The following is a 13,542-nucleotide window of genomic DNA, read 5'->3' on the forward strand; positions in this document are numbered from 1 at the left end:
GCTGAAAGGAAAAACTAAAAGTTGGAGAAGACACACAAAACTCTCACCTGGTATAATTTATGAGGCTTCCCGGCTCCACCCACACAGTGAATTTTGAACTTTTTTAGTCCAGAAGTCATCCCCTCCATCCCACAGGGCAAGACAGACCAAGCACCGATATCAAGCACGGCTGATTCACAACAGAGAGCAAGCCAGGTGAGCCGGCAACAGCAGATGTGGGTCACAAAGCCACAGGTGCAGGGGATGCAGAGAGGGACAGGGCACAGAAAAACTGCTGGAAGCTGGTATGAGAGGAGGAGGTGCTTACAGGACTGCATAGAATCTCAGGGCCCGGTGCCAGAAAAACTCATAAGACCCCTTAATCCAAATTATTAAGAATTTCAGAACAGCATTAGCAGAGCATTCAGCCAAGCTGGGACCCTTCTGAGGGCAAGTCCCAGGCAGGGCTGTGCACCTGCAGACCTGGCCCTGGGCATCCGGCTGCAAGGCCACTCCCTTTCCAACCACGTTGACTCTGGAATGCCACTTCCATAAAGCCCTCTGAGCTGTCTGGAAATAAGGATTTCAAGGCCCTATATGTATGAGCATCCATATTATCACCTTCTCTTTTCTTCCCAAATGCTGGGCTTATTCAGAACTGGGAGATTTCAATGTGAGGTGAGGTCTCACAGACCAAATGTTGAAGGCAGATGCCACATTTACCAGCCAAGCTGTTTCTGCCTGGTTTGAGGGAGGGGAGAATGAGCGATGACTGAGCAGCTACTCTGCACTGGACACCATGTTACACGCGTTGGCACAAACCCGTTAATTCAATGTGGGGAGGCAGTGGGATACGATCCGGTGTTCACTTACTGCTGAGGGGAGGGAGCAAGAAGTGAATATTGAGTTGTACTTTTCGCCCAATTAAATGCTTTGTGTTGCAAACATTATTGCTGTCAAACCATAAAACAAATATGAAAATACAAAATAAATGCCTCACGTTAGGGAAAATACAAAATAAATGCCTCACATGGGCCTCATGTGTGCTAGGCCCAAGGTAGCCGAGCCCCTCAGTCGATTTTTCTCCTTATGAACTTCTCAGCTCAATCACTTAGCAAGCCATAGAGGGTAGAGGGTGGGAAGGAGTCCTCCCTCACATAAAAGCATTTAATTTCCAGATGGATCTGAAGCAAGCATGAATGTTAAAGTCAGGAAGAAAGCTGCTTGATTTTTTTCAAGACAGAAAAAAACAGAAGCCCAGGGTTGGGGAGCATTACCTTTCCCCCCGGATCCAGTGCTGAGAGAGACTCCGTGGCTCTGGGTGAACAGAGGAATGGGAGTTTCAATGAAGGCAGAGCTCAGCCTGTCAGAAAGAACCAGAAAAAACAAGCCAAACAGATGGTCAGGGGCAAGAGCGACTCTCGCTAATGTTGAGCAAAAATGAAAAAAGAAAGCTAGACCAAATTGCTCACAAATTAGATACCGTTTTAAACAGACAGTCATACACACATTTACACACTGGATGAGGACATAAAGGAAATAATCATTTCTTTGAGCTCAAGAGTCATAAACTGTGAAACATACCTATAAAAAATTATAAAGTAGGGATTGCTTATAACCTAAAAATGCCACTTCTCCATGAGACAGTGCCTTTTTGATGTTTTTGCCTTTTTGTTTATTTGCCTTTTGATTTGCCTTTTTGATTTTTTTAATTAAGAGTGGCCAACTAGGCCGGGTGCGGTGGCTCAAGCCTGTAATCCCAGCACTTTGGGAGGCCGAGACGGGCAGATCACGAGGTCAGGAGATCAAGACCATCCTGGATAACACAGTGAAACCCCGTCTCTCCTGAAAAATACAAAAAACTAGCCAGGCATGGTGGCAGGCATCTGTAGTCCCAGCTACTTGGGAGGCTGAGGCAGGAGAATGGCGTAAACCCAGGAGGCGGAGCTTGCAGTGAGCTGAGATCCGGCCACTGCACTCCAGCCTGGGCGAACAGGGTATGATATCTCCAACTTAAGATATATGTATATATACACACACACACACACACACACACACATATCATATATAAATAGAGAAAAATGATAAAAGCAATTGAAATAAAATATAAACAACTGGTGAATCTGGAGTATTCAGGAGTTCCTTGTTCTATTCTTGCAACATTTCTATCAGTTTAAAATTAGACCAAAATCAGAACTTATAGATAAATAAAAGAGGTATCCAGTCAGCTTTCTGTGAAGCCCTGTCCCAAAACAAAAATGTTTACAAAGTCATTGAAATGCCAATTCCAGACTTATTCTTGCAGATGTGTGCATAAAGTGTTCACTGTGACATCAATATAATGTGGAATCATGCCAGATACACTGAGCAGCACTGGAGAAAGAAAAATAAAATCCTGCTTCTCCTGCCAGGCATTCGTCTGCGCACAGCCAAGACAGAGCACCCAGGGCGAAGGGAGGAGCTGCTCCTGGTGGGGACCTCAGCTGTGGAGGGCTTCTCTTTTCATTCAATCGAAACCCAGGAATTTAGCAAGACTGGAGTGAAGAATCACAAATTAATTCCCAGCCTGTTCTCCGGGAAAATCACTGTAGCTATGAACATGGACATAGCTGGAGAGAAAGAGAGAATTTCCCAGCTGTCTTAAAGTGAGTAGGGATGGAGTCACAGCTCCATTATGGAGGAGACCAGATAGCCACATAGTGACAGCCACAGACTGACCCAGCAAGGCGCTAAGAATTGTGAGGATGGCAGCAGGAGCACCACCAACACCTCTGAGTGCCCTCGAGTGCCAGGCTCTGTGCCAGGTAGCTCACCTGCAGCATCTCATTAAATACTCCTGGGCATCCCACCTGCTGGGACACTTATGTCTCCAGAGGCCTATGAGCAAAACGCTGGCTTCTCAGTGAGGCCTTTTCTGACCCCCTACTGAAAATTGCAAGCATTCTCCCATCACCCCTATCGCCACCGCCCTCCTCCCTGCTAGAACTTCCTCCTCAGCACTGGTGAGGAGGAAGGTGGTACCTTCATCCTCCGTCTCCCCTATTAGTTTTCCAGCACCCATGGGGTCAGGAATTGTGTTTCCTTCCCTGCCACATGCCCACTTTTCTAGAACTGTGCCTGGCACACAACAGACACTCAACAAAGAGTTGTGGAAGGAATAAGTGGCCCGGATAGGGAGGGCAGACTCTCACCTGTTGCCTTCAATCTCGATGATGCGATGATACCGGTCCAGCTCATTCTTCAGGGTTTGCTGGGCGACCGCCAGCTGCCGGCAGTCGTAAGAAGACTTCTCCAGGACCCGCTCTGTCTCCTCAATCTCCTTGCGCAATGTCTCAATCTGCTCGTTATAAAGCTGAATCTCATCGTCGTAACACTCATGGGCACTTTTAATAGCTTGTTCCAGAGTTGTTGTCTGCAGGCAAGGACACACTGTAAGAAAATCTATCCCCCTCCTCCCCTAAGAGACAGACCTCACCAGGAAAAGGAACCCGGACTCAGTGAACGTTTTATTTTGTTTGTGTGTTTCTCTGCCCATTAGAGATTAGCAATGAATCACTTTGGAATCCTTAAGCTAAAAAACAATGTGAAAACTGAGCTCCTATGTCCTTACACATGTTTTTTTGTTTTGTTTTGTTTTGTTTTTTTTGATAGAGGATCTAACTTTGTCACCAGGCTGGAATGCAGGGATGCGATCACGGCTCACTGCATCCTCCACCTCCCAGGCTAAAGTGATCCTTCCACCTCAGCCTCCTGAGTAGCTGTGACTATAGGCAAGCACCAACACACTGGGCTAAATTTTGTTGTTGTTCTGGTAGAGATTGGGTCCCGCTTTGTTGCCGAGGCTGGTTTCAAACTCCTGGCTTCCTCCTCCCGCCTCAGCCTCCCAAAGTGCTGGAATTACAGGCATGAGCCACTGCACCCAGCCCTTCTTGCACTAATATCAGCACCCTCTGCAATTAACCCATAAGGAGGCCCACCCCAAAGGCAATCTGAAGACAAACCTAGAAAATAAAACAAAACCTAGGCCAGGTGGCTCACACCTGTAGGTAAAATAAAATGAAACCTAGGCCAGGTGGCTCACACCTGTAATCCTAGAACTTTGGGAGGCTGAGGCCAGCAGATCACTTGAGGTCAGGAGTTTGAGACCAGCCTGGCCAACATAGTGAAACCCCATCTCTACCAAAAATACAATAATTAGCCGGGTGTGGTGGCACACGCCGTAATCTCAGCTACTTGGGAGGCTGAGGCAGGAGAATCACTTGAACCTGGGAGGTGGAGGCTGCAGTGAGCCAAGACCACACCACTGCACTCCAGTCTGGGCAACAGAACAAGACCCTGTCTAAAAGGAAACAAAAAAAGACAAAAATCCTGCTATCCGTGGAATAATAATTCAAATAAAGTACATTCTTCAGATTTTAATGAATTAGCATAAATCCAATAGCCAAAAAATAAGGAAAAAGAAGAGCATACTGAATAGATAAGATGCTACTTTTATTGAAATACCGAGTGGGAGAAAAGTTTCCTTGTTCTCATTCAGTCACTATGGTGCTTTGATTTTCTGCCGAGTTTGGATCGGCAGAGTTACATTTATGTTTTGGTAGCTAAGGTGTGTGTGTGTGTGCATTTGTGTACACATAAAATAACGTTAGAGAAATACATTAATCAGAGCAAGTAAAAATTAAGGCAGGAAAATAGAAAGAGATAGTTTTATATTCAGTGTAAGAGCTTGTGATGATACATAAAGACCTACAAATGCTCTGTTGTGTGCCACATAACAGTACTGCAGTCAACAATGGACTGCATATAGGATGGTGGTCCCATAAGAGTATAATGGAGCTGGACAATTCCTGTCGCCTAGTGACAGCCGCAACCATCCTAGGGCCATGGAGCCACACGTTCACTCGCATGTCTGTGGGGACGCCGGCATAAACAGACTGGGCTGCCAGTTGCATAAAAAACTTCTAGCACATGCAATTATGTACAACACATAATACTTGACGATGATAATAAACAACTAAGTTACTGGCTTATGTATTTACAATACTACCCTTTTTCTCATTATTTTGGCGCGTAGTCCTACTTACAACGAGATGTTTCTGGTAAGACAGTGACGCCACATTACCCCAGCCGCAGCCTCCTGCAGCTCACATTTCCCACATCTCTTGATTGCAATATTTTCTCTTGTGCTTAAGTGTTATTACAAGAGTTAAGAAGCTTTAAAAAATGTTAAAAGTTTATAAAACAGAGACGAAGGTAGTCATGACTCTTTTGCAATCTCATTCTTGAGTAGGAAGGAATTTGACATGCATGGTCCTCAAAAACAAAACAACAAAACCACGCTTCTACCTAGCGCAGCCCTTCTGGACTCAGTGTGCACTGGAGCCGCCTGAGGGTGTTAAGAGCCTGGCTCAGCAGGGATGGGGAGCTGGAGACTCTGCCTTGCTCACCAGCGCCCACGTGATGTTGATGCTGCCGGGCCACGGGCCACACTTTGAGTCACGAGGGGTGAGACATGCATCTATATTCAACCTCAGGTATGTCCACGACAGGCATTTCCTACATCCAGACCTAAATGTACCTACTGGACACCCTGGAAGATGATCATTGCTGTCAAAACCCAGTTCTTCACTTTATACACTTTATGCCCTTGGATCATGAAATTCCTTAAGTCAAAATGTAGCTTTCAAAGGTGTTTGGCAAGATGGCTGGGTGTGGTGGCTCACACCTGTAATCCCAGCACTTTGGGAGGCCAAGGCGGGCAGAACACTTGAGTTCAGGAGTTCAAGACCAGCCTGGTCAACATGGTGAAACCCCATCTCTACTAAAACTACAAAAATTAGCCAGGCGTGGTGGCCGGTGCCTATAATCCCAGCTACTCGGGAGGCTGAGGTACGAGAATCGCTTGAACCCAGGAGGCGGAGGTTGCAGTGAGCTGAGATTGTGCCACTGCACTGCACTCCAGACTGTGTGACAGAACAAGACTCTGTCTAAAAAAAAAAAAAAAAAAAAAAAGCAGGTGTTCAGCCATAGATCTATTGCATCAGGAGGGAGGAGAAAGGGAAGAAAAGGTACACGTGCTAAGCACTTTGGGGAGATGTCTGTCCAGTCCACGTTATCCCTGCGTCTGATGTCAGCCCCACCCATCCACAGGCAGGGTAGCAACAAAGTGACCCCACTCTCCTGTGCCGAGTTACAGGACCAGGGGTGGGCCTGACCCAGGCTGGCCTGTCACATGCCTTCTCTCCCAGGAATCTGGAAAGGGGTCTCAGAAATCGCAGAGTTTGGTGGCAGGTTCCAGACTACAGGGACACATGAACAGGTCTGACGCTGCCGCTCTGGAATGGCGAGCTTTCATATGCATGGCAAAGTTGAGAAAGGTAATTATTTGGAGAGGAAGAGAAACGAAGCCAAAAGGCAAAGACAAACAGAAATTAGGCAGCCGTGGCAAGAGAAGGAAGAGGAGGAAAAGGAGACAGACAGCAGCAGCCTCAGCTCCCAGTTCCTAGTTCCTAATTCCTGATGCACACCTCCTCTCAGATTTCATGCCCTGCCTTTTATACCCTGCTCCTTTGGAAAAAACAAAAAACAGTACTTTCCAGTGCAGAAACCTGGCAGACAGCACCTTAACCAAGAGATCAGAGTTAATGTCACCTGTATGAGGACCCATCCACAAGATGAAATACTCAGAACACAGCGTCACTCCATGGGGGTCTTGCCAAGAATGCAGAACCTCCATCTAATCCTGAGAAAACATCAGGGAAACCCAAAAGGAGGGATGTGCCACAAAGCCACTGGCCTGGGTTCTTCCAAAGCATCACGGTTATGAAAGGCAGAGAAAGACTGGGGACCATCCCAGTCTGGGGGAGACAAACAAGACATGACACCCAAATGTGAGTAGGATCTAGATCAGGAAAAAACACGAGTGGAACAACTGGTGAGATTTTAGTGCAGTCTATTAATAGGACAGGATGATTGTTAATTTCCAGGTTTTTATCATCGGCCCACGGTTTTGAGGAAGCTGGATGAGGGGTATGTATTGGAAACTACTGTGCTGTTTTTGCAACTTTTCAAAAATCTAAAATTACTTCTGAATTAAACAAGAGTCCCCTTCCTGTTTCAGCTAGTGTGATCCGGTTTCTGTTCCTCCCAAGAAATCTGGATTCAAACAGTCACGTGTGATAGCAAATACAAGTCACACACACTAACGTCTGGTGCGGCCACATCTCACCCACACCAGAGTGTTTACACACTCCAGGAAACACCTCCAGGGAATATGGGGATTTAAAAGACCCCTTTGAGGCCCAAAACTTAAAGAAGCATTGGAATTACATGGTGAGGAAGTGTGAGGGGCTGCAGAGAACATAGAGGAGCCATGTGTTAGGGGATGGGGCAGGAGGGCTCATGAGACAGACTATTCTCACTTTTATTTTTTGAGACAGGGTCTCACTCTGTTGCCCAGGCTGGAGTACAGTGCTGCCATCAGGGCTCACTGAAGCCTCGATATCCTGGGCTCAAGCGATTCCCACATCTCTGTCTCCTCAGCAGCTGAGACCACAGGTGAATGCCACCATGCCCAGCTAATTAAAAAAAAAAAAAATCTGTAGAGACAAGGTCTAACTATGTTGCCTAGGCTGGTCTTGAACTTCTGGGCTGAAGTGAGCCTCCCACCTTGGCCTCCCAAAGTACTGGGATTACAGGTGTGAGCCATAACGCCTATTATCTGTCACTTTTCTATGTTTGAAATCTTCCATAATAAAGAGTAAAAGAAAACATTACATATGGAGAGAATGTACCCCAGACGACTGACCCAGGAGCTCTGGGGCGGCCATCCCCTTTGGGGGTGGGTTCCCCAGCCCAGAGCTGGGGTAGTGGCTCGTGCTGGTAAGTCCTAAGCTGGGCCAACTCACCAACCTCACAACAACCTTATCAGGGAGAGGCTGTCATTATTTCCACTTTACAGATGAGGAAACTGAGGCACGCTGGCACAGTGACTTGCCCATAAATACCACAGCAGGATTCGAATCTACCTGTACAACATCTGAAACACCTCCCAGAACCAGGCCATCCCTACCCCGCACCTCAGCCTCCTCCCTGCTGCAGGCAAGCAATGTGCAAGCACACACACACGCACACGTATGCACACACACACACACTCCAGGGTCTCTGCAAACTCCCCATTCCCACACAGCAACAGGCCAGCACCAGCCTGTTCTCTCTGAAGACATGGGAAAGTCGGTGTGAGCCATGCAGAGACCTCTCCTTGCAGGTTTTCACTTAGCAAAGTTTTGAACTGTAAATAGAATCACAAAGCATCACAAACTGGGAAATGAGAGACCAGGAAAGTCACCTATGATCTTTTTACCCTACAAGTGGAGTGCAATCTTTTTATATCTCATGAAGTGGTGACTGTTATTTTTGTGGTAATGGTAGGGGGTGGATGGATGAGGTGTTTTCTTGGGTGTGCATTTGTGTTTGTTTGAGGAAGGTTGCATGTTTTAAAGGCTGGAGATTCTCTGCTGCAGCACTGTGGGAGGAGCTCCTGCCCTAGGCACCCCCACAGCCACCATCCCCCACGTGACCATGAGGCCCAGAGCCCTTCAACCCTGCACTGGTCGCAGATGCTCTACAGGATTCTGCTGAGTCCAGTGAAGTGATGACTTGGTTTATAAAACTGTACTGCTGTCTATATCAATGTGGTTTTTATAGCTCCATAATTTAAACCTTTCATCAGAAGGAAATGTGTTCAGGAAAACCTATTGAGCCCCTCTCAGAAGCTCAACAGGAATGGAGATGCCTGTGATGACAGCCACCGTGGCACGGCATCCACTGCCACCCAGCACCAACCTGGCCAAAGAGAGTGAGACACGGACCCTCCTCTAGAAGGCCACAGGCCAGCAGGAGAGGGACGCCCAGGGCATCTCGGAGGGAGAAAGAGGCTTCCAGGAGGAGGCAGGACCGGTCCTAGGAGAACAGAGGAAGGAAAGGGACTTCCAGAAAGGAGAGAAGGAATGAGCAAAGGGGCAGGTCCCAGAAACTGCAGGGGGAGTCAGGAGACCAAGAGAAGAGAGGTTGACCCAGGGTTCCTCCAAGGGTGGAGCCATGTGGCAACCTGAACTTTATCTGGAGCCAGGTGACTGCTATTTCTGCCTGGACCGTTAGATTGCCCGGTTTATATCTGTCTCCCCACTGGGCTGCGAGCTGCCGAGGGCAGGACACAGGCAGGAGCCTGACGAGAGCCCCATCTGGAGGAGCGAGCTCCCACCTCAGTCCTTGGGACCCCAGACAACTGTGGGTGCAAGGTCTTCTTTTTTTTTTTTTTTTTAAAGGAAACGCATTACACACTGTCTTACACAAACTAAACCACTAGATGGTGCTAAGTAACTTTAATAAGAAATGAGACATGGGCGGCTCCCACTTTGCAATTTTAAAAAGTGACTTTCTTTACTTCCCTGTCACAGAAACTCTCAGTCCATGCAATTTAGGGAACTAGAATTACCTGTCCTTTCCTCTCCACCTGTCCGAAGGGCTTCCTCCAGGACTCTTAGGGGTATATGTGCACTTATTTGAAGGAGAGGCTTCCAGCTCCAAGCCCAGGCACTGTTCTCCCATCCTCGAGCCCGCAGAGCCAAGCGGAGGGCTTGTGAAAACAAGGCGCACCGGCCTGCCCCAGAGCTCCTGGGTCAATGGTCTGGGGTGCCTGTGAATTTGCATTTCTGACAAGTTCCCAGGTGGTGCCGCTGCTGCTGGGACGGGGACCTCACCCTGAGGACCCCTGCTGTGGAGAGTTCGGGAAGCTTCGAACGCCCTAACCATAGGCGAACCCGCTGCCAGGCCCTGGGGCTACCAGACGCTCTCCCTCGGCCCGCCCTCCACCGAGTTCCCGCCACAGTGCGGGCCCTGCCCAGAGAGAGGTGTGCGGTCAACATCTTCCTTCAGCTCTAGCTTAGCTGCTACATTAGGAAGCCACTAAAACCTTTAAAACCAGCAAAAACCCAGCCACAAACATTTGAAATGAGGCCCAAGCCTGGGACACAGGGGGATGGGGTGGAACATTCACCCCCTCCCTGGGACCCGCCCCTACCCTGTGGTTCTCAGTGTGGCTCCTGGACCGGCAGCAGCACCATCCCCGGAACACCTGAACATGCAGCCTCCCGAGCAACACCCCAGACCCACTGAGTCAGGCGCTCCCAGGCGCGCCCAGCCACGTCTGGGTTTTCATCAGAGCTAAGGAGGGAGAATTTTGGCCCCCATGACCGTTTCCCCTTGGTGCTACACCCTTGAATATGTTACATGGCAAAAAGGGACTTTGCAGATATAATTAAGGTTCTTAATCAGTTACCCTATTTTAAGGAAAGGAGTTTATTCAAAATTATCCCCAATCACAGGAGCCCTAAAAACAGAAGTCAGAGAAACGCATAAGTCCAACTCAATTAGATGAGACGCAGGAAGAGGGCTCAGAGTTCGCTGCCGGCTTTGAACATGGAGGGGCCTGAAGCCAAGGAGCATGGGCAGCCCTGACACCCACTCCTGGCCAGCAGCCAGAAAAGAAGGAGGGTCCTCACTCCTGCCAAGAACTTGAATGAGACTGGAAGCAAATTCTCCCCCCAAGAGCCTCCGGACAAGGGCCCAGGCTGGCCAACATCCTTCTTTCTACGTTTTGAGACCCAGAGCAGAGAAACCGATAGGACCCGCCCAGACTTCCCACCTACACAACTGCGATGACACAGGTGCTGTTCCAAGCCCCTGTTAGTGGTGACTCATCAAGACAGCAACAGAAAATGGACACAGCCCTGTTTCATCAGCCCTATGCTACAGCTTGTTACTGAGCATAAGCACATCTGTCATTTTATACAAAATGATTCAGTAATATTTTGATAACTGTTTTAATATAATTAGTTTCTTTTCTTTTTTTTTTTTTTGAGACGGAGTCTCACTCTGTTACCCAGGCTGGAGTGCAGTGGCTTAATCTCAGCTCACTGCAGCGTCAACCTCCCCAGGCTCAGGCAATTCTCCCACCTCAGCCTCCTCAGTAGCTGGAACCACAGGCATGCACCACCACGCCCAGCTAATTTTTGTATTTTTTGTAGAGATGGGGTTTCATCATGTGGCCCAGGCTGGTCTCAAATTCCTGGACTCAATCAATCCACTCACCTTGGCTTCCCAAAGTGCTGGCATTACAGGCATGGGCCACCACACCCAGCCTGGTTTCCTTTAAATTATCTGTACTTTATTTTATGCCTTTACCATCGTTTTTCTGAGAAGACGTCTCCATCAGACTGCCAAGGGTGGCAGTGGAGGAGGCAGCACAGAAGAGACGCTTGAGACCCTACTTTAGAGACGAGGGCAGCAGAGAAAAGCCAGCAAGTCCTCCTGCAGCCACTAAGGACAGAAACAGGTGGCCAACCAGCGGTTTCATTTCACGTTCTCAGAAACCAGGTTAATCTGTTGTGAAATTTCTTATTTTGATACTCAACAAATACGTACATGTACATAGAGGAAAACTGTTTTTGTCCTGGAACTGGAATTTGCCAACTACGTTGGGGTCCTTCATCTTTCTCAGCATCTCTAGGGCAGTGGTCTTCAACTTTACCACCACCACCCCAGGAAAAACCGCATTTCTCATTGCAAGCCATACACATCAGATAGATGTGTGTGTGTGTATTTCAACATATCCATATGGATGTAGAGATAAAACGAGGGCTTCACAAAACAAATCCTCCCTTTTGCTTGCTGTACACTCTGTTTTTCTTACTATATTTTAGTCTAGCATTTTGTTGACTTCCTTTTACATGCCAATCAATTCTACTGAGTTCATTTTACATCCAAAAATGAGTTGTCACTAGCCGTTTGGAAAACACTGGTCTCTAGGACCATGACTGGGCTTGTATCCATATCCCTATTCACATACACAGCACGCACACACACACGACACACACACACATCACACACTTCACATATGCATCCCACATATATCACACATACCACACATATCACACACCCCACATACACAAACACATACAACCCTTATTCTATCCTGTCAGAGCCTCAGAAGAAACCACACATGCCCCAGTCACCAGGATGATGCACATGGTCCCTGAGCCAGGGTTTCTCTTGCAAGAAGGAAGAGTTTTAAGGGCCTTACTTGGTTTCTTCTGCTGCGATCGTCAGCTCAGGGGACCACCACAGACCCGGGTTTGCTTTCCAGCAGCCCCTAAGAGCTGCTGCACTGTGAGTTTTGTGTGGTGCGTGCTGGGATGGGAATTAGGAGGTGAACTCCAAGGTCCCAAAATGAAATCCTGAGCAGACATGGGGGCACTGGAAATCAATAAAAAGCACAATATCTAGTTGTGGCTTCACATTTTTTCCCATTTTGTGGGCCCTGGCAGGGCACAGACAGAGTAACACATAACGTTCAAATGGTCCAGGCTTTCTGAAGCATCCGATTTTTACACGTTTTGCTCTCTTGTCCCCATGTGTGCTTGTTAAACCAAATGTCAACTTACTTTTTGGTTTGGGAAACGTGGTTAGAAAGCCATACAAAGGTGCAGTATTTTAACCCAACTGTTCCCACGGAATGCCCTGCTGTAGGGTAACGAGAAAGAGAGAGAACTGGAAGGAACCAAGGAAGATGAGCCAGGAAGTAGCCAAGAAGGCACAGGCCACAGGACAGCATGGGGCTTTTCTATTTTGTTTTCAAATTAAGCTTCACCCAAAAGGGGTGGGGGTAAAAATGTGAGCTTTCCACCAACACCTTTCTAACTAGAAGCAAACACTGATACAACCACTCTTTCCAGGTTGTAATCAAATTCCGAAGGAGAACTGTTACCATGAGAAGAAAAACAGAAGTACAGATTTGAACAAGTGGAGGATAAAAATCCCTGCTGCGTCCGTTTCTTCTTATTCTTACAAAGCTTGACCTGGGCGAAATGAATGCATGATGTAGACACTGGGGCAGCCTAAGCCTCGAAGGGGAGGGCATGACTTAAAGGAGTCCCAAGGGGCACCTCTGAGGGGCCAGGAATGAGCGTGACGCCTGTGTTCACTGGCTCAGGACTCTCCCCTGTCCTGGAAAACTCCTCAGTCCAGGGCAGCTTGGTCACCCACTCCGAAAACCCCGTTTCTGCCAGGAACGTAGGATATGTTCAGCATGTGACAGCTCCTCAAGCTGCATGCGTGTGCTGCGTGTAACGCCTCCATAAAACATGTGGGAAGCCCCAGTGCGCATGCGACAGACTCGAGCGTACCTGGGCCTGCAGCTCCACTCTCTGCGCCTGCAGGTGGGCGAGCACCTCCCGGCCCTCCTCCAGCTGACTCCGCAGGGCGGCCACCTCCCGCTCCGTCAGGAGCTTCTCCTGCACAGAGAAGGCCAGAGTCAGATTCACAGGACATGCAGAGAGGAAAAGGGCAGAGAAGGTGTGGAGCCCTGGTATGGATGGAATATCCGTGTCCCCCTGAATTCTGTGTTGAAGTCCTAACTCCCAAGATGAAGGTTTCAGGAGGTGGGACCTTTGGAAGGTGTTAGGGTTAGATGAGGTCATGAGGATGGAGGCGCCCCATGATGTG

General features: G+C 48.2%; 1 protein-coding gene across 4 annotated transcripts in view; it reads right to left on the reverse strand.

The window, feature by feature from the left end:
• Positions 1–13,542, reverse strand: part of BFSP1 (beaded filament structural protein 1, filensin) — an 85,425-nt gene that overhangs the window by 1,799 nt on the left and 70,084 nt on the right. For all 4 annotated transcript variants that reach the window (XM_011962792.1, XM_011962784.1, XM_011962774.1 and 1 more), the window contains 3 exons: positions 13,224–13,331; positions 3,171–3,391; positions 1,257–1,342 (listed from right to left, as the gene is read on the reverse strand). In XM_011962792.1, coding sequence (XP_011818182.1) covers positions 1,257–1,342; positions 3,171–3,391; positions 13,224–13,331 — 415 coding nt within the window. The remainder of the gene's footprint in view (positions 1–1,256; positions 1,343–3,170; positions 3,392–13,223; positions 13,332–13,542) is intronic.

This window comes from Colobus angolensis, unplaced genomic scaffold (assembly GCF_000951035.1).
Source record: "Colobus angolensis palliatus isolate OR3802 unplaced genomic scaffold, Cang.pa_1.0 Scaffold117, whole genome shotgun sequence".
NCBI classification, from domain to species: domain Eukaryota; kingdom Metazoa; phylum Chordata; class Mammalia; order Primates; family Cercopithecidae; genus Colobus; species Colobus angolensis.